The sequence below is a fragment of the Nerophis lumbriciformis genome, linkage group LG19, assembly GCF_033978685.3.
Source record: "Nerophis lumbriciformis linkage group LG19, RoL_Nlum_v2.1, whole genome shotgun sequence".
In the NCBI taxonomy this organism is placed as follows: domain Eukaryota; kingdom Metazoa; phylum Chordata; class Actinopteri; order Syngnathiformes; family Syngnathidae; genus Nerophis; species Nerophis lumbriciformis.
The window spans coordinates 40,666,184-40,686,624 of record NC_084566.2 but is presented as its reverse complement, the minus strand read 5'-3'; the positions used below and the strand labels follow the sequence as shown (position 1 = coordinate 40,686,624).

Here is a 20,441-nt window from a genome sequence, read left to right as displayed (position 1 = left end):
TCGCGTAAACTTACCTTAACCACTCGCTCATCTTTTCTTCATCCATCCATCCCTTCGAGTTAGCTTTTATGATGACGCCGGCTGGAAAGGTCTCTTTTGGCAAGGTCTTCCTTTTGAATATCACCATGGGTGGAAGTTTCTGGCCATTAGCATGGCAAGCTAGAACCACAGTGAAGGATGACTTCTCATTCCCTGTGGTGCGAATATTCACCGTACGTGCTCCCGTTGTATCCACAGTGCGGTTCACAGGAATATCAAAAGTCAGTGGAACCTCGTCCATGTTGATAATGTTCTCTGGCCGGATCTTTTTTTCAGCTATCTTGTTTTTACAATATGCACGGAAAGTAGCCAGCTTTTCTTGAAAGTCTTTAGGCAGTTGCTGTGAAATAGTAGTCCGTGTGCGGATGGAGAGATTGCGTCTTTTCATGAACCGGAAACCTGTCGCTTAATAGGAGCCATTTTGTGGTCTTTACAGATGTAAACACACAAAGGAAATGAAACGTAATATCCGCGCGCTTCTTCTTCTTCTACGCGGGCGGGTGGTTGCTTACAGTAGAAGAAGAAGCGCTTCCTGTTCTATGGGGGCGGGTGCTTACCTTGGCGGTTGCTTGCGTAGAAGAAGAAGCACTTCCTCTTCTACGGGGAAAAAAGATGGCGGCTGTTTACCGTAGTTGCGAGACCGAAACTTTATGAAAATGAATCTTAATATTAATCCACATATAAAGCGCACCGGGTTATAAGCCGCACTGTCAGCTTTTGAGTAAATTTGTGGTTTTTAGGTGCGGCTAATAGTGCGGAAAATACGGTACTCCGGTTTTCCCGTAATTAGTACGGTTTTCATCAACCTATTCCGGGTTACGGTTGCAGTGATAAAAAATACGGTTTTTCATTAATTAAAAAAAAATTTTTTTTTTAAGTTTTATTCACGAAATCGCGTAACAACAATGACATTCGACCTGCTTCCCGTAACTTCCTATCGAGCCATTCCGCGAGGCTATTTATAGCACTGCTGCCAAGCACGAGGCACCTGTTGTCATTGTTTCCAAACGAGCGAACGATCATGGAATCAGCCGGAGAAAAATCGCATACGAGTCTTAAACCGAAAAGAAAACTGCAGTCATTCCGTGAAGAATATTCAAAAGCCTATCCGGGAATAATTATCCGTTCCAAAAAGGGTGAAAACTACGCGAATTGCACCTTGTGCAGACAAGATTTTTCGATCGGACACGGAGGAATTAGCGATGTAAAAGACCGCGTTGGGACAAAAAAACACAAGTCTAATGCCGTTGCTAGCGATACAAGTGGAAAACTTTCAACGTTTTTCGGATTTTAGCCACAAAAAGGTAATGACACCAATGTTATCTATTGGAATTGTTTAGTACTGTTATACTGTTAAAAGTGTTTATACTATTTATGCTTTCAAGTCCAAGTTGAAGAAATCTTGTTAAATGTTGACAGCATAACTACCAAAATACAGAAGTATGTCCTTAATATTTTTGCAGTGCTATTTCTGTTGAAAAGTTCAAATGATTACATTAGAGATGTGATGTGCCACTTTTCAAGTGTCTGATGGCTTAAATTAATTTTCATGAATTTTTCATATTTTGAATTCTTTTGAAAGGCTTACAAAAAAACTACATTTGAATTGTAATTCCATGCTATTGACAGGACTATTAATTTTGATGAAGTTAGCTTACCATGTTTACAGTATGATAATTGTGATAGAAATGTGAATTTTAGGCACAGAATATTTTTTACAATTGAACAAGGCAGTAGATTATACAAGCTTGGACAGAAAGTTAATAATGACACCAATTTTTTTTTTATGGAATTGTTTAGTACTGTTTTACCATTTGTTTACTGTAAAAAGTGTTTATACTGTTTATACTTTCAATTAACAAATTGAAGTCTTGTGAAAGGTTGACAGGATAACTGGCATTAACTGTCAAAATAATTTCAAACTATTGAAGTTAGCTTACAGAATAAACATGTCAATCAACCCATATGATTTTTGCTGTAATATTTTTGTTTTGAAAAGTCACTGTGACTGATAGAAAAGTGATGGTTTTAGCAACATTTTAACCTGTCTGAATGCTAATAATCATTTTGCATCGGGGGGGCGAAGCCTGAACCCCCCACCAGGACTTTGTCCTGGACCTACCGGGGCCTGCGGCCCCTGGACCCTGGCTACTAGGTTTTTCTGATTTCAAAAGTTGGCAGGTATGTTACTCAGAATGTGCAGAAACTGTGGCGTAACATTTGCTCTGTAAGCAGCAGATGATCAAATAAAATGACCAACAATTTGGAGCTATGATGTGGAAGGCCATAAGCAGCCTAAGAAAATAGTTGCAAGCACTCAGTTCAATGCTTGACTGGCAACACACCGCCTGGTACCCAGTTGGGATAGGCTCCACATCCGTTGGCGCAGTGTACGTACTCACACTACACACTACACACTACACGCGTGGCCAAGTCTCGCTCTCTTTCTTCCAAGGAAGATAAATCTGACCTGAGGGAACGTTGGCACCAATTTAATCCGACCCGCTCAATTTAACCCCGAAGATAAACACATCCGAGTCCTGTTGTCGCTTCCCACTACGTCACGTGACCTGGCATGCTCTGCTCGAGACATTACACGGGTCATGTGACAAGACGTGATTAAGCGTTGTTATAGCACAGACGTGCACAATAACAACACACAAGTATTTAGATCATCATTTCTTTCTCGAGGCATATTTAGCACTTGTAAATTTAGATGATCCTTATCTGTTCTATGGCATGAGTGCAGAGGTGGGTAGAGTAGACAGAAATTGTACTCAAGTAAGAGTACTGTTACTTTAGAGATTTATTACTCAAGTAAAAGTAAGGAGTAGTCACCCAAATATTTACTTGAGTATAAGTAAAAAGTATGTTGTGAAAAAACTACTCAAGTACTGAGTAACTGATGAGTAACATACACACACATATCATATATATACATATATACATACAAACATATATATAAATATATATATATACACACACACATATATATATATATATATATATATATATATATATATATATATATATATACATATATATATATACATACATTGATATTTACAGTATATAATTTATATTTATTTATTTTGCCGTTTTTGTTTGCATGTTAAAGGTGTTTTAATGAATATACATGCATGTTTAACACATATAGATTCCTTTCTTTCATGAAGACAAGAATATAAGTTGGTGTATTACCTGATTGTGATGACTTGCATTGATTGTAATCAGACAGTAGTGATGATAACGTCCACGTTTTCAAATAGAGGAGAAAAAAAGTTCCTCCTTTCTGTCTAATACCACATGAAAGTGGTTGGTTTTTGGCATCTTATTTGTCCATCTTCCATATTCGTTTTTATACACTTTACAAGAAATACATTGGCGGCAAACTCCGTAGCTTGCTAGCTTGTTTGCGATGGCTTTCGGGGACTCTTATTTTGAAAGCCCAGGCGCGATGGAGCGGCACTTTTATTGTGAAGACAGGAACTGTGCAGTCAGTCTTTAGGCTTTTGACGGGATGTACGGTTGAAATAAAAAAGGGTCTTTTTTCCTTCACACTTTTGATTGATTGATTGAAACTTTTATTAGTAGATTGCACAGTACAGTACATATTCCGTACAATTGACCACTAAATGGTAACACCCCAATAAATTCTTCAACTTGTCAGATCATGTGACCACCTGGCTCTGTTTGATTGGTCCAACGTCACCAGTGACTGCATCTGATTGGTGGAACGGAGTGAACGTCACCAGTGACTGTATTTGTTGAAACGCAGGCACTATGAAGGTCTGTCTGACAGACCAAAACAAACAAAGCGTGCATTAACAGATCGATAAAAATTAGTAGCGAGTAGCGAGCTGAATGTAGATAAAAGTAGCGGAGTAAAAGTAGCGTTTCTTCTCTATAAATATACTCAAGTAAAAGTAAAAGTATGTTGCATTAAAACTACTCTTAGAAGTACAATGTATCCCAAAAGTTACTCAAGTAGATGTAACGGAGTAAATGTAGCGCGTTACTACCCACCTCTGCATAAGTGTTTCATCCGGCTCTTAAACACTTAGTTACCTCTGCCAAGTACGTTTTTATTATGCAAATGCGGTGCAGATTCAAATGCTTAAATACTTTTGTTTTATTTTGTGTGGTGTACATGAGCAATGTAAATTTCATTACTGCATTTATTTCATATTTGATCATTTCTAAATAGGTTATATGCTATTAATATGCTTTAACACAAAAAAAACTACTTAATTTCCCTCAAAACACTGTGGTAAAGTGATGCATGTGCTTCCATAATAATCCAGTTGTTTTTCAAGGTTCAAGGTTCAAGGTTCAACTTTATTGTCCCCGCGGGGAAATTTGTCTTGGGCACAGTGCATCATTGCTTTCTTAACATACCCAAAAACAACAGAACAAAAACACAAGCACAGACACAACCACAACCATACAACTAACATTTAAACATCAGAACATGGAGCTTGATAGGCATAGGTGGCACTTTGATGTAGGCATAAAATCTACAGTATGGAGATAAAGAAAAAGTACCAATGTGCATTGCACTAGAGCTCATGGATAAAGTGCTGTGTGCTAAAGTGCTTAGTTCTAAAGTGCTATGTGCTAAAGTGCTATGTGCTAAAAAAGTGCTAACCTATGTATTAAAATTATATTGCACATTGTTGGTCAGCTTAATGGAGGCTGGGACAAATGAGAATTTAAGGCGGTTAGATTTGCATAGTGGGACCCGGAGTCTTCTCCCTGATGGCAGGGTTCCATATTCAGGAAAGAGTGGGTGTTGTGAGTTGGAAATAATTTTCTTAGCTTTTTTCCTAACTGCCTGCTCATAGATGCTCTGTATAAGCTCATATTCTTTCCTCCCTACGATTTTCATTGCCGTTTTATGCATGCCGGCCAGTTTGCTTTTTAGCTTAACGGTTAGGTTGCCAAACCATGAGGTGATCCCGTATCTAATGATGCTCTCTACAATGGCACGGTAGAAAATCATCATGATGTGGCTGCTTACGCCGTACAATCTTAATCTTCGCCAAAAATATAGCCTCTGTTGCAGTCTATTGCACAGTTTGTCAATATGTGTCTTCCAGCAGAGAAGATTATCAATATGAACCCCTAAATATTTATATGAGGATACCTGGGTGATTTCCTGATTTTTGATGACCACTGGCTCATGGTCAGTCACTTTCCTCGGATCCAAAACCATTTCCTGTGTCTTGGTCACATTTAAAATAAGATGGTTAGTGTCACACCACCTAATAAATAGGTCTATCTCGTCGTGGTACACAGAGGGGTCCGTATCCTTGTGTAGAAGGCTTAGGAGCACGGTATCGTCCGCAAATTTCACCATATACCGTATTTTCCGCACTATAAGGCGCACCGGATTATTAGCCGCACCTTCAATGAATGGCATATTTCATAACTTTGTCCACCAATAAGCCGCCCCGGACTATAAGCCGCGCCTACGCTGCGCTAAAGGGAATGTCAAAAAAACAGTCAGATAGGTCAGTCAAACTTTAATAATATATTAAAAACCAGCGTTCTAACAACTCTGTTCACTCCCAAAATGTACGCAAATGTGCAATCACAAACATAGTAAAATTCAAAATAGTGCAGAGCAATAGCAACATAATGTTGCTCGAACGTTAATGTCACAACACACAAAATAAACATAGCGCTCACTTTCTGAAGTTATTCTTCATTCGTAAATCCTTCGTCTTCGGTGTCCGAAGTGAAAAGTTGGGCAAATGTGAGATCCAAAATGGCCGGCTCCGTCTCGTCGAAGTAATCGGAGTCAGTGTCACTGTTATCCAGCAGTTCTGTGAATCCTGCCTTCCGGAAAGCTCGGACCACAGTTGTGACCGAAATATCTGCCCAGGCATTTACGATCCACTGGCAGATGTTGGCGTCGTCTGGCGCTGCCTCCCTGTCTTAGTGAATGTGTGTTCGCCTTCTGTCATCCACTGTTCCCACGCAGTTAGCAGTCTAGCTTCGAATGCCCTGTTGACACCAATATCTAGCGGCTGGAGGTCTTTTGTCAATCCACCCGGAATGACGGCGAGTATTGAATTAAGCGCGTAAGCGTGTCTCTTAATGTGATGTTATGAGCTAGCAAATATAACAACTACACTACCCAGCATGCAACGATAGTTACGAGCATGCGCGGTAGCCCTGAGAAGCGTTGTATGCTGGCAGTTAGAATGTGGTTATGAGCACGCTGTGAGTAAACGTTGAGAACTCAGTTAACACGCCTCGTCTGCATTATTTATAATTAGACAGACAACACACTTAATAGGAGCCATTTTGGGGTCTTTACATAAACACACAAATGGAAATGAAACGTCACATATCCCAGCATGCACCGCGCGCTTCTTCTTCTTCCGGGGGCGGGTGGTTGCTTACAGTACAAGAAGAAGCGCTTCCTGTTCTATGGGGGCGGGTGCTTACCTTGGCGGTTGCTTGCGTAGAAGAAGAAGCGCTTCCTGCTCTACCGGGAAAAAAGATGGCGGCTGTTTACCGAAGTTGCGAGAACGAAACTTTATGAAAATGAATCTTAATATTTATCCATATATAAAGCGCACCGGGTTAAAAGCCGCACTGTCAGCTTTTGAGTAAATTTGTGGTTTTTAGGTGCGGCTAATGGTGCGGAAAATACGGTAATTGTTAGGGTGCACAGTCCTACAATCATTGGTGTACAATGTAAATAGTGTTGGTGATACAACGCAACCCTGTGGGACGCCTGTGTTGCAGTGTTTGGTGTCTGACAGTGTTCTGTTGACCTTCACTTGCTGTGTTCTGTTTGTTAAAAAAGAGTGGAACCATTTGATCAAGGTGGAGTTTACACCCATGTCTTTGAGCTTCTCTAAGAGTACCGTATTTTCCGCACCATAAGCCGCCCCGTGTTATAAGCCGCGCCTTCAATGAACGGCATATTTCAAAACTTTGTCCACCTATAAGCCGCCCCGTGTTATAAGCCGCATCTAACTGCGCTAAAGGGAATGTAAAAAAAACAGTCAGATAGGTCAGTTAAACTTTAATAATATATTAAAAACCAGCGTTCTAACAACTCTGTTCACTCCCAAAATGTACGGTAATGTGCAAATGTGCAATCACAAACATAGTAAAATTCAAAATAGTGCAGAGCAATAGCAATAACTTAATGTTGCTCAAACGTTAATGTCACAACACACAAAATAAATATAACACTCACTTTCTGAAGTTATTCTTCATTCATAAATCCCTCGAATTCTTCTCCTACGGTGTCCGAATTAAAAAGTTGGGCGAATAGGGGATCCAAAATGGCCGGCTCCGTCTCGTCGAAGTCATCAGAGTCAGTGTCGCTGTTGTTTTTCCAGCAGTTCCGTGAATCCTGCCTTCCGGAAAGCTCGGACCACAGTTGAGACCGAAATATCCGCCCAGGCATTTACGATCCACTGGCAGATGTTGGCGTATGTCGTCCGGCGCTGTCTCCCTGTCTTAGTGAATGTGTGTTCGCCTTCGGTCATCCATTGTTCCCACGCCGTTCGCAGTCATGCTTTAAATGCCTTGTTGACACCAATATCGAGCGGTTGGAGTTCTTTGGTTAATCCACCCGGAATGACGGCGAGTGTTGTATTTGTGTGCTTCACTTGTTTTTTGACACCATCTGTGATGTGGGCGCGCATGGAGTCGTATATCAACATGGACGGAGCTGCGTGAAAAAAGCCACCCGGCCTCTTCGCGTAAACTTCCCTTAACCACTCGCTCATCTTTTCTTCATCCATCCATCCCTTCGAGTTAGCTTTTATGATGACGCCGGCTGGAAAGTTCTCTTTTGGCAAGGTCTTCCTTTTGAATATCACCATGGGTGGAAGTTTCTGGCCATTAGCATGGCAAGCTAGAACCACAGTGTGTCGCTTAGTATGAGCCATTTTGTGGTCTTTACAGATGTAAACACACAAAGGAAATGAAACGTAATACCCGCGCGCTTCTTCTTCTATGGGGGCGGGTGCTTACCTTGGCGGTTGCTTACCGTAGAAGAAGAAGCACTTCCTCTTCTACGGGAAAAAAAGATGGCGGCTGTTTACCGTAGTTGCGAGACCTAAACTTTATGAAAATGAATCTTAATATTAATCCATATATAAAGCGCACCGGGTTATAAGCCGCACTGTCAGCTTTTGAGTAAATTTGTGGTTTTTAGGTGCGGCTAATAGTGCGGAAAATACGGTATGTGAATTTGCACTGTATTAAAAGCTGAGCTGAAATCAACAAATAAAATTCTAGCATAAGCTTTTGTGTTTTCAAGGTGCTCGGAGATAAAATGCAAGGTGCAAAGGATTGCATCATCAGTACTGCATTCCTGCTTGTACGCAAACTGGTACACATCTAAATTTGGCTTGACATCCTTCATGAGCAGTGACACAACAAATTTTTCAAAACATTTCATAACAATCGATGTGAGAGCTACGGGACTAAAGTCGTTGTTTACTGTGACACCGGGCTTTTTAGGCACTGGAGTTATATTTGACTTCTTCCACAGAGCTGGAACAGGGTGAGTGTTAAGTGACTGTTGGAATATTGGACACCATGCTGTAGTTAGTTCCTCTGCACAGCTTTTGAGCAAAAAGGCTGGGAGGCCGTTTTACATTAACATTGCATTTTTATTGATATCCATCCATCCATTTTCTACCGCTTGTCCCTTTTCGGGATTGCGGGGGGTGCTGGAGCCTATCTCAGCTGCATTCGGGCGGCTGAAATAGGCTCCAGCACCCCCCGCGACCCAAAGGGACAAGCGGTAAAAAAAATGGATGGATGGATATCAATAAAAATGCAATGTTGAATGTTTTTATTGATATACTTATTGATATTCTTATTTAATAATTTGAAGTGAACAAAACATGAAATAAATTGAAATACTACTCAACCAATTTCTGCACAATATTATCGTCAGAGGGATGCAAACAATTTTATAGATATGTATCCAGTTGTATTTTTTTTATATCACATTTTACACCAGAATTGTATTACATCTGATAATTTCTCAGTAAATGTAATACTTGTTATATAATCAAGACAATTATTTTATTAATTAATGTAAGTATGTTGCAGAAGGGGCAGCACGGTGGAACAGGGGTTAGTGCATGTGCCTCACAATACGAAGGTTCTGAGTTCCATCCCGGGCTCGGGATCTTTCTGTGTGGAGTTTGCATGTTCTCCCCGTGACTGCGTGGGTTCCCTCCGGGTACTCCGGCTTCCTCCCACCTCCAAAGACATGCACCTGGGGATAGGCCCCTCCCACCTCCAAAGACATGCACCTGGGGATAGGCCCCTCCCACCTCCAAAGACATGCACCTGGGGATAGGCTCCTCCCACCTCCAAAGACATGCACCCGGGGATAGGCCCCTCCCACTTCCAAAGACATGCACCTGGGGATAGGCTCCTCCCACCTCCAAAGACATGCACCTGGGGATAGGCTCCTCCCACCTCCAAAGACATGCACCCGGGGATAGGCTCCTCCCACCTCCAAAGACATGCACCTGGGGATAGGCTCCTCCCACCTCCAAAGACATGCACCCAGGGATAGGATCCTCCCACCTCCAAAGACATGCACCCGGGGATAGGCTCCTCCCACCTCCAAAGACATGCACCCGGGGATAGTCCCCTTCCACCTCCAAAGACATGCACCTGGGGATAGGCTCCTCCCACCTCCAAAGACATGCACCCAGGGATAGGCTCCTCCCACCTCCAAAGACATGCACCCGGGGATAGTCCCCTCCCACCTCCAAAGACATGCACCCGGGGATAGTCCCCTCCCACCTCCAAAGACATGCACCCAGGGATAGGCTCCTCCCACCTCCAAAGACATGCACCCGGGGATAGTCCCCTTCCACCTCCAAAGACATGCACCTGGGGATAGGCCCCTCCCACCTCCAAAGACATGCACCCGGGGATAGGCCCCTTCCACCTCCAAAGACATGCACCTGGGGATAGGCTCCTCCCACCTCCAAAGACATGCACCCAGGGATAGGCTCCTCCCACCTCCAAAGACATGCACCCAGGGATAGGCTCCTCCCACCTCCAAAGACATGCACCCGGGGATAGTCCCCTTCCACCTCCAAAGACATGCACCTGGGGATAGGCCCCTCCCACTTCCAAAGACATGCACCTGGGGATAGGCTCCTCCCACCTCCAAAGACATGCACCTGGGGATAGTCCCCTTCCACCTCCAAAGACATGCACCTGGGGATAGGCTCCTCCCACCTCCAAAGACATGCACCTGGGGATAGGCTCCTCCCACCTCCAAAGACATGCACCCAGGGATAGGCTCCTCCCACTTCCAAAGACATGCACCTGGGGATAGGTTGATTGGCAACACTAAATGGTCCCTAGTGTGTGAATGTTGTCTGTCTATCTGTGTTGGCCCTGTGACATACCTGCCAACTACTCCGGTTTTCCCGTAATTCGTACGGTTTTCATCAACCTATTCCGGGTTACGGTTGCAGTGATAAAAAATACGGTTTTTCATTAATTAAAAAAAAAAAAAAGGGTGAAAACTACGCGAATTGCACCTTGTGCAGACAAGATTTTTCGATCGGACACGGAGGAATTAGCGATGTAAAAGACCACGTTGGGACAAAAAAACACAAGTCTAATGCCGTTGCTAGCGATACAAGTGGAAAACTTTCAACGTTTTTCGTCGCCCAAACAGATTCTTTGGATGTGATAAATGCCGAAGTTTTATTTACGGAGGCAATAATTGAGCATGGACTTCCAATCGCACTGGCTGATCACATGGGACAGTTAAATGTTTGTAATGCAACCTTTAAAAATCATTACGCGGTGATCACGGTCCCAAAAATAAACTTTTCTTGCATGATAATGTCCAGAAAAATTCGCTTTATATTACTATAGAGTCCTTTTAACGAATGAGTTTGATGGTTTATCACAAACCTTAAATGAAAGAAGTCCTTTGTTCTCCTGCACCATGCATGCGCTTTGGCCTTGCTTCGTGTTTGGTGCGCAATCCTGTCGGCTGTATTTCACAGCACGACATACTGTTAAAAGTGTTTATACTATTTATGCTTTCAAGTCCAAGTTGAAGAAATCTTGTTAAATGTTGACAGCATAACTACCAAAATACAGAAGTATGTCCTTCATATTTTTGCAGTGCTATTTCTGTTGAAAAGTTCAAATGATTACATTAGAGATGTGATGTGCCACTTTTCAAGTGTCTGATGGCTTCAATTAATTTTCATTAATTTTTCATATTTTGAATTCTTTTGAAAGGCTTACAAAAAAACTACATTTGAATTGTAATTCCATGCTATTGACAGGACTATTAATTTTGATGAAGTTAGCTTACCATGTTTACAGTATGATAATTGTGATAGAAATGTGAATTTTAGGCACAGAATATTTTTTACAATTGAACAAGGCAGTAGATTATACAAGCTTGGACAGAAAGTTAATAATGACACCAATTTTTTTTTTAATGGAATTGTTTAGTACTGTTTTACCATTTGTTTACTGTAAAAAGTGTTTATACTGTTTATACTTTCAATTAACAAATTGAAGTCTTGTGAAAGGTTGACAGGATAACTGGCATTAACTGTCAAAATAATTTCAAACTATTGAAGTTAGCTTACAGAATAAACATGTCAATCAACCCATATGATTTTTGCTGTAATATTTTTGTTTTGAAAAGTCACTGTGACTGATAGAAAAGTGATGGTTTTAGCAACATTTTAACCTGTCTGAATGCTAATAATCATTTTGCGTCGGGGGGCGAAGCCCTGAACCCTCCACCAGGACTTTGTCCTGGACCTACCGGGGCCTGCGGCCCTTGGACCCTGGCTACTAGGTTTTTCTGATTTCAAAAGTTGGCAGGTATGCTGTGATGAGGTGGCGACTTGTCCAGGGTGTACCCCGCCTTCCCGCCCGAATGCAGCTGAGATAGGCTCCAGCACCACCCGGGACCCCGAAAGGGACAAGCGGTAGAAAATGAATGGATGGATGTTGCAGAAGGTGGTCTTACTGAATGTCCCAATTTTTCATCAATTCAGCAAAAAAAATGATTATTTCTTCATTTGATGGTTCGTGGTTACTTTGAAGCTGTAGTTGTGTTCAAATGTTATATGTATGTGCTTGTCTGTAGGCGGTGTCACGTTCTTTGTGGCGTTGTACGACTACGAAGCGAGGACGTCGGACGATCTGTCGTTCAAAAAAGGGGATCGCTTCCAAATTATCAACAACACGTGAGTGCACAGTGCTGTGTGTGTGCGTGTGTGTACTTTTTTAATCCCTCTTTGTATTTGGATAGGCTGAAATCTGTCTGGGTTTAATGGCCTCCTCTGACAGGCCATCTGTTCTCATCACTTTTTCTCCCGCCGTCCTGTCATCCTTTACAACTTTTAAATACATTCTTTGCTGACGGATTCGATTGGAAGCTGTTGCTCTCAATGCTTCCTCGGCTGTTTGTGTTCTAAATGCGCTTTTCTCCATGTAGGGAAGGAGACTGGTGGGAGGCTCGTTCCATCAACACGGGACAGAAGGGTTACATCCCCAGCAACTATGTGGCCCCCGCTGACTCCATACAGGCTGAGGAGTGAGGACTCTTTTCTAATCTTTGTATCATTTTTAAAAACTCAAACATCACCACTGGCTTTATATTTGCACAGTGCAAAGGAGTATCAACATACCTGCCAACTACTCCGGTTTTCCCGTAATTAGTACGGTTTTCATCAACCTATTCCGGGTTACGGTTGCAGTGATAAAAAATACGGTTTTTCATTAATTAAAAAAAAATTATTTTTTTTAAAGTTTTATTCACGAAATCGCGTAACAACAATGACATTCGACACTGCTTCCCGTAACTTCCTATCGAGCCTTTCCGAATGCCATGCGCGAGGCTATTTATAGCACCGCTGCCAAGCACGAGGCACCAGTTGCCATTGTTTCCAAACGAGCGAACGATCATGGAATCAGCCGGAGAAAAATCGCATACGAGTCTTAAACCGAAAAGAAAACTGCAGTCATTCCGTGAAGAATATTCAAAAGCCTATCCGGGAATAATTATCCGTTCCAAAAAGGGTGAAAACTACGCGAATTGCACCTTGTGCAGACAAGATTTTTCGATCGGACACGGAGGAATTAGCGATGTAAAAGACCACGTTGGGACAAAAAAACACAAGTCTATTGCCGTTGCTAGCGATACAAGTGGAAAACTTTCAACGTTTTTCGTCGCTCAAACAGATTCTTTGGATGTGATAAATGCCGAAGTTTTATTTACGGAGGCAATAATTGAGCAAACAAACCCGGCCAAAATTGTAATTTTGAAGAATTTATCTGAATGTGCATGAACTATTTCTGTTCAAAATTGTTTGAAATGTCACATCTTAAATAGTTAGTTTACTGTACTGTGCCAACTGTACTACTATATGAGTACGTGTTTTCTATTGTTTCATTGAAAATAAAACAGCAAAGATGTCACGTTCAAACACAGGACATCTATTAAACAAGACAAAAGGCAAAGAATCAAACAGAGACAGAATTCAATTTGGACTCAATTGAGGAGAGACATGCGTCAACCTGTAACCTCTTACAGTGTCTTAGCACGCTCTGACGAAGAAGGTTTTCGTCTCCTCTTTTAATTCAGATGTTCCATGTTCACGCACCAACACATGTCACAGCAGGAATGGTAAGTATGTAAAAGAGTCATTGTTTTCGGTCGGTTTGAAGTCCAAGAAGAGGATTTCTCGGGCTTGGGCTCTTCCTGGATCCAGCTGGGGCAGGTGTTGGAGGACAATGGATAACCCCTCCCGTCTCCTGACCACAGTGACTTCAAGAGGGCAGCGGGTCGTAAATAGCGTTGACTTCAGTTACCAAATAGTTGGAAGAGAGTTTGTGAAATACTTCAAAGAGAGTTCGTTTAACACTTCAAAGAGAGTTCCTCTGGGAGTTGAGCAGATCCTGCCATCTGTCCGTGTTGAAATCACAGTGGCGTTTCACGAGCCTTCTTCCTCTTGTTAGGCCTCGAAATACGGCATTCATAATACCACGTTTCTTTTGTGATAACTTACCAACAATTATTCCAACAAAGTCCATTTGGCTGTCATCTGTTTTAATTATGAGACACATTCGTGTTAAAGTCATGATTTCTTATTTCATGCTTGAAGTAAGAAATGATGACTTTAAAAAAGTAGTTTTATACTTGTGAGTGTTGATGACACAGCTTTGCAACACTTGATATTCTAGTTTCAAGCATGTTTTACTCAATATAGGTCATCAAATCTCAGCTACAAGCTGTAATATCTTACTGAGATCATTTAGGACCAAAACAAGTAAAACACTAACATAAAATCTGCTTAGTGAGAAGAATTATCTTATCAGACAGAAAATAAGCAAATATCACCCTTATTTGACATATTTCATCTTACTTAGATTTCAGTTTTTGCAGTGTGGGGTCTGTCTGTGAGGAAGTCAAGCATCCAGTTGCTTGGGGGGAGGGGGGGGTACTGAAACCAAGGGGGGGCCAGTTTGCTCACCAAGTGCTGCGAGATGATGGTGTTGAACGCCGAGCTGAAGTCCATATATGGGATAGGCTCCAGCAACCCCAAGAGGGACATGCGGTAGGAAATGGATGGATACATTTATATATGGTAAATGTCACGTTCAAACACTGTGATATCTATTAAACAAGACAAAAGGCAAGGAATCAAACAGAGACAGAATTCAATTTGGACTCAATATTGAGGAGAGACATGGCCACTGCACTCTTTGTACAGTCCTGCACCACGCTCTGACGAAGAAGGTTTTCGTCTCCTCTTTATTACAATATTCAATGTTCACGCACCAACACATGTCACAGCAGGAATGGTAAGTATGTAAAAGAGTCATTGTTTTCGGTCGCTTTGAAGTCCAAGAAGAGGATTTCTCGGGCTTGGGCTCTTCCTGGATCCAGCTGGGGCAGGTGTTGGAGGACAATGGATATCCCCTCCCGTCTCCTGACCACGGCAACTTCAAGAGGGCAGCGGGTCGTAAATAGCGTTGACCTCGGTTACCAAATAGTTGGAAGAGAGTTTGTGAAATACTTCAAAGAGAGTTCGTTTAACACTTCAAAGAGAGTTCCTCTGGAAGTTGAGCAGATCCTGCCATCTGTCCGTGTTGAAATCACAGTGGCGTTTCACGAGCATCCTTCCTCTTGTTAGGCCTCCAAAGACAGCATTCATAATACAAAGTTTCTTTTGTGATAACTTACAAACAATTATTCCAACAGTAAACTCCTAGCATTTTGTTCTCTTACTGAACCCAAATGCGATCTTTTTAAAAAGCAAGGTACAGCATGTGACAAACCATGATTATGGCGTACGGAAACACCCTTACATTGCTTGTAGCATGCCATCCAAGTTCTTCCTTCTGATTGTTCTGTAGATGGTATTTTGGCAAGATGGGCCGCAAAGACGCAGAGAGACTTTTATTGCTACCGGGAAATCAGCGAGGGACATTCTTGGCCCGAGAAAGCGAGACGACCAAAGGTGAGATTCCTTTTGTCTTTGCATGTGTAATCAATCAATCAATCAATCAATCAATGTTTATTTATATAGCCCTAAATCACAAGTGTCTCAAAGGGCTGCACAAGCCACAACGACATCCTCGGTACAAAGCCCACATAAGGGCAAGGAAAAACTCACCCCAGTGGGACGTCGATGTGAATGACTATGAGAAACCTTGGAGAGGACCGCATATGTGGGTAACCCCCCCCCTCTAGGGGAGGCCGAAAGCAATGGATGTCGAGTGGGTCTGACATAATATTGTGAGAGTCCAGTCCATAGTGGATCCAACATAATAGTAAGAGTCCAGTCCATAGTGGGGCCAACAGGACACCATCCCGAGCGGAGACGGGTCAGCAGCGCAGAGATGTTCCCAGCCAATGCACAGGCGAGCGGTCCACCCCGGGTCCCGACTTTGGACAGCCAGCACTTCATCCATGGCCACCGGACCTGTGCCCCCCCCCTCCACAAGGAAAAGGGGAGCAGAGGAGAAAAGAAAAGAAACGGCAGATCAACTGGTCTAACAGGGGGGCTATTTAAAGGCTAGAGTATACAAATGAGTTTTAAGATGGGACTTAAATGCTTCTACTGAGGTAGCATCTCTAATTGTTACCGGGAGGGCATTCCATAGTACTGGAGCCCCAATAGAAAACGCTCTATAGCCCGCAGACTTTTTTGGGGCTCTGGGAATCACTAATAAGCCGGAGTTCTTTGAACGCAGATTTCTTGCCGGGACATATGGTACAATGCAATCGACAAGATAGGACGGAGCTAGACCGTGTAGTATTTTATACGTAAGTAGTAAAACCTTAAAGTCACATCTTAAGTGCACAGGAAGCCAGTGCAGGTGAGCCAGTATAGGCGTAATATGATCAAACTTTCTTGTTCTTGTCAAAAGTCTAGCAGCCGCATTTTGTACCAACTGTAATCTTTTAATGCTAGACATAGGGAGACCCGAAAATAATAGGTTACAATAGTCGAGACGAGACGTAACGAACGCATGAATAATGATCTCAGCGTCGCTAGTGGATAAAATAGAACGGATTTTAGCGATATTACGGAGATGAAAGAAGGCCGTTTTAGTAACACTCTTAATGTGTGATTCAAAGGAGAGAGTTGGGTGGAAGATAATACCCAGATTCTTTACTGATTCGCCTTGTGTAATTGTTTGGTTGTCAAATGTTAAGGTGGTATTTTTAAATAAATGTCGGTGTTTAGCAGGACCGATAATCAGCATTTCCGTTTTCTTGGCGTTGAGTTGCAAGAAGTTAGCGGACATCCATTGTTTAATTTCATTAAGACACGCCTCCAGCTGACTACAATCCGGCGTGTTGGTCAGCTTTAGGGGCATGTAGAGTTGGCTGTCATCAGCATAACAATGAAAGCTAACATCGTATTTGCGTATGATGTCGCCTAGCGGCAGCATGTAAATACTAAAGAGTGCAGGGCCAAGAACCGAACCCTGAGGAACTCCGCACGTTACCTTAACATAGTCCGAGGTCACATTATTATGGGAGACGCATTGCATCCTGTCAGTAAGATAAGAGTTAAACCACGACAAAAGCTAAGTCTGACATACCAATACGTGTTTTGATACGCTCTAATAAAATATTATGATGGACGGTATCGAAAGCAGCGCTAAGATCAAGAAGCAGCAACATAGATGACGCATCAGAATCCATCGTTAGCAGTAGATTAGTCATTTTTGCGAGGGCTGTCTCCGTAGAGTGATTTGCCCTGAAACCGGATTGAAAAGGTTCACAGAGATTGTTAGACACTAAGTGTTCATTTAGCTGCTGTGCGACAATTTTTTCGAGGATTTTCGAAATAAAGGGAAGGTGGGACACCGGTCGGTAGTTTACCATGAGGTCAGGATCAAGGTTAGGTCTTTTGAGCAGAGGATGAATAATTGAATCATTCAATTGGTTTATTATTTCATTATTTCCAGTAATTAATAATAAATCAACTGGACTGTAAGTCTTTTTTTTCTTCTTCTTTTTTTTCCTGAAGGTGCCTACTCTCTGTCCATCCGGGACTGGGATGAAGTAAAGGGAGACAACGTGAAACATTACAAAATCCGAAAGCTGGACAGCGGCGGTTATTACATCACCACCCGAGCTCAGTTTGAGACGCTACAGAAGCTGGTCAAACACTACACGGGTATGCTTCCACGAGCCCTGAGCGTGTACACACTTTTAGATGTTTTGTTTATATACCGGTAATACCATATTTGACTTTATTCAGCCATTAACGCAGCACTTTTACAGCAGCACTTTTAGAGTACATTAATTATTCATCTGCAGATCTGCTGCTGGTAGGAGATCATTTACATACTGTATATTAAATCATACTTCACAGAGAATGCAATTCCATACCTGCCAACTACTCCGGTTTTCCCGTAATTCGTACGGTTTTCATCAACCTATTCCGGGTTACGGTTGCAGTGATAAAAAATACGGTTTTTCATTCATTAAATTTTTTTTTTTTTTTTTAAAGTTTTATTCACGAAATCGCGTAACAACAATGACAATCGACACTGCTTCCCGTAACTTCCTATCGAGCCATTCCGAATGCCATGCGCGAGGCTAACTATGTATATATATTTCCGAATTGGTTTAACTGCCACCCGCCTGAATCTATTTAAAATCTAATTTTTTTTTATTTCAACCGCCCGACCCGACCCGACCCGCGGATAAAATCTAATTTTTTTTAATTTCATCCGCCCGATCCGCGGATAATCCGCGGACTCCGCGGTTGCGCCCGCAAACCGCGCATCTCTAATATATATATATAATCTATCCCCGCGACCCCGAAGGGAATACGCGGTAGTAAATGGATGGATGGATGGATGGAGAGATATATATATATATAAAAGAAATACCTGAATTTCAGTGTTCATTTATCTACACATATACACACACATAACACTCATCTACTCATTGTTGAGTTAAGGGTTGAATTGTCCATCCTTGTTCTATTCTCTGTCACTATCTTTCTAACCATGCTGAACACCCTCTCTGATGATGCATTGCTGTGTGGCACGCACAAAAGTGCTTTCATCAAATGCACTAGATGGCAGTATTGTCCTGTTTAAGAGTGTCACAACATTGCTGTTTAGACGGACTGCTTTACTGTAGACGTTCTTTATATTGTGGGAAAGCGGACTACGGTCCGCATGGAGCTGGAGGGGGCGTGGCCTCCAGCTCCGCTTGAATTTCGGGAGATTTTTCGGGAGAAAATTTGTCCCGGGAGGTTTTCGGGAGAGGCGCTGAATTTCGGGAGTCTCCCGGAAAAATCCGGGAGGGTTGGCAAGTATGCTAATTACTTCCAGGCTGCTGTAGAACCGTATATTCCAATTACACATTCAGAACATTAGATTGGAAAATACTATGAATATTTTTGGATATGCAACCAAACTGCAGAATGTAAAAAAAGAAAACAATATTTTGTCATTCCCAGCTAAAATATATCAACAGCATTAGTAAACAAATAAAGCAACAAAGAAACCCCCCCCAGGTCCAGTGTGTAAATTATTTTGGTGGTATAGAAGACCAGTTGTAGTTTTTAGTAAACCCTTTAGTGATTGAACTACATACCTGCCAACTACTCCGGTTTTCCCATAATTAGTACGGTTTTCATCAACCTATTCCGGGTTACAGTTGCAGTGATAAAAAATATGGTTTTTCATTAATTAAAAAAATATATAAATTTTAAATGCGCGAGGCTATTTATAGCACCGCTGCCAAGCACGAGGCCATTGTTTCCAAACGAGCGAACGATCATGGAATCAGCCGGAGAAAAATCGCAAACGAGTCTTAAACCGAAAAGAAAACTGCAGTCATTCCGTGAAGAATATTCAAAAGCCTATCCGGGAATAATTATCCGTTCCAAAAAGGGTGAAAACTACGCGAATTGCACCTTGTGCAGACAAGATTTTTCGATCGGACACGGAGGAATTAGCGATGTAAAAGACCACGTTGGGACAAAAAAACACAAGTCAAATGCCGTTGCTAGCGATACAAGTGGAAAACTTTCAACGTTTTTTGTCGCCCAAACAGATTCTTTGGATGTGATGAATGCCGAAGTTTTATTTACGGAGGCAATAATTGAGCATGGACTTCCAATCGCACTGGCTGATCACATGGGACAGTTAAATGTTTGTAATGCAACCTTTACAAATCATTACGCGGTGATCGCGGTCCCAAAAATAAACTTTTCTTGCATGATAATGTCCAGAAAAACTCGCTTTATATTACTATAGAGTCCTTTTAACGAATGAGTTTGATGGTTTATCACAAACCTTAAATGAAAGAAGTCCTTTGTTCTCCTGCACCATGCATGCGCTTTGGCCTTGCTTCGTGTTTGGTGCGCAATCCTGTCGGCTGTATTTCACAGCACGTCTTTGACAACTTGAAGTTGCATAAAACATTTAAAACAAAGGGGTTATAGGAACAATCACTTTCAGTGTTTTATGCCACTTCAAGTTGTCAAAGACGGTATGCTGGTGCCCGACTGCCACAAGTGGAACAAACATTTGAAAGAAAGGGGTTATAGGAACAATCACTTTCAGTGTTTTATGCCACTTCAAGTAAACTTATCATAAAGTTCCCATATCATTTTTGCAGTATGATCAATCTGATAGAATAAATTTGGATTTTAGCCACAAAAAGGTAATGACACCAATGTTATCTATTGGAATTGTTTAGTACTGTTATACTGTTAAAAGTGTTTATACTATTTATGCTTTCAAGTCCAAGTTGAAGAAATCTTGTTAAATGTTGACAGCATAACTACCAAAATACAGAAGTATGTCCTTAATATTTTTGCAGTGCTATTTCTGTTGAAAAGTTCAAATGATTACATTAG

At 41.9% G+C, this 20,441-nt stretch overlaps 1 protein-coding gene across 1 annotated transcript in view; it reads left to right on the top strand.

Moving 5' to 3' along the window:
- Positions 1-20,441, top strand: part of yes1 (YES proto-oncogene 1, Src family tyrosine kinase) — a 91,876-nt gene that overhangs the window by 27,959 nt on the left and 43,476 nt on the right. The window contains exons 3-6 of the mRNA XM_061978773.1: positions 12,182-12,281; positions 12,533-12,631; positions 15,457-15,560; positions 17,586-17,735. Coding sequence (XP_061834757.1) covers positions 12,182-12,281; positions 12,533-12,631; positions 15,457-15,560; positions 17,586-17,735 — 453 coding nt within the window. The remainder of the gene's footprint in view (positions 1-12,181; positions 12,282-12,532; positions 12,632-15,456; positions 15,561-17,585; positions 17,736-20,441) is intronic.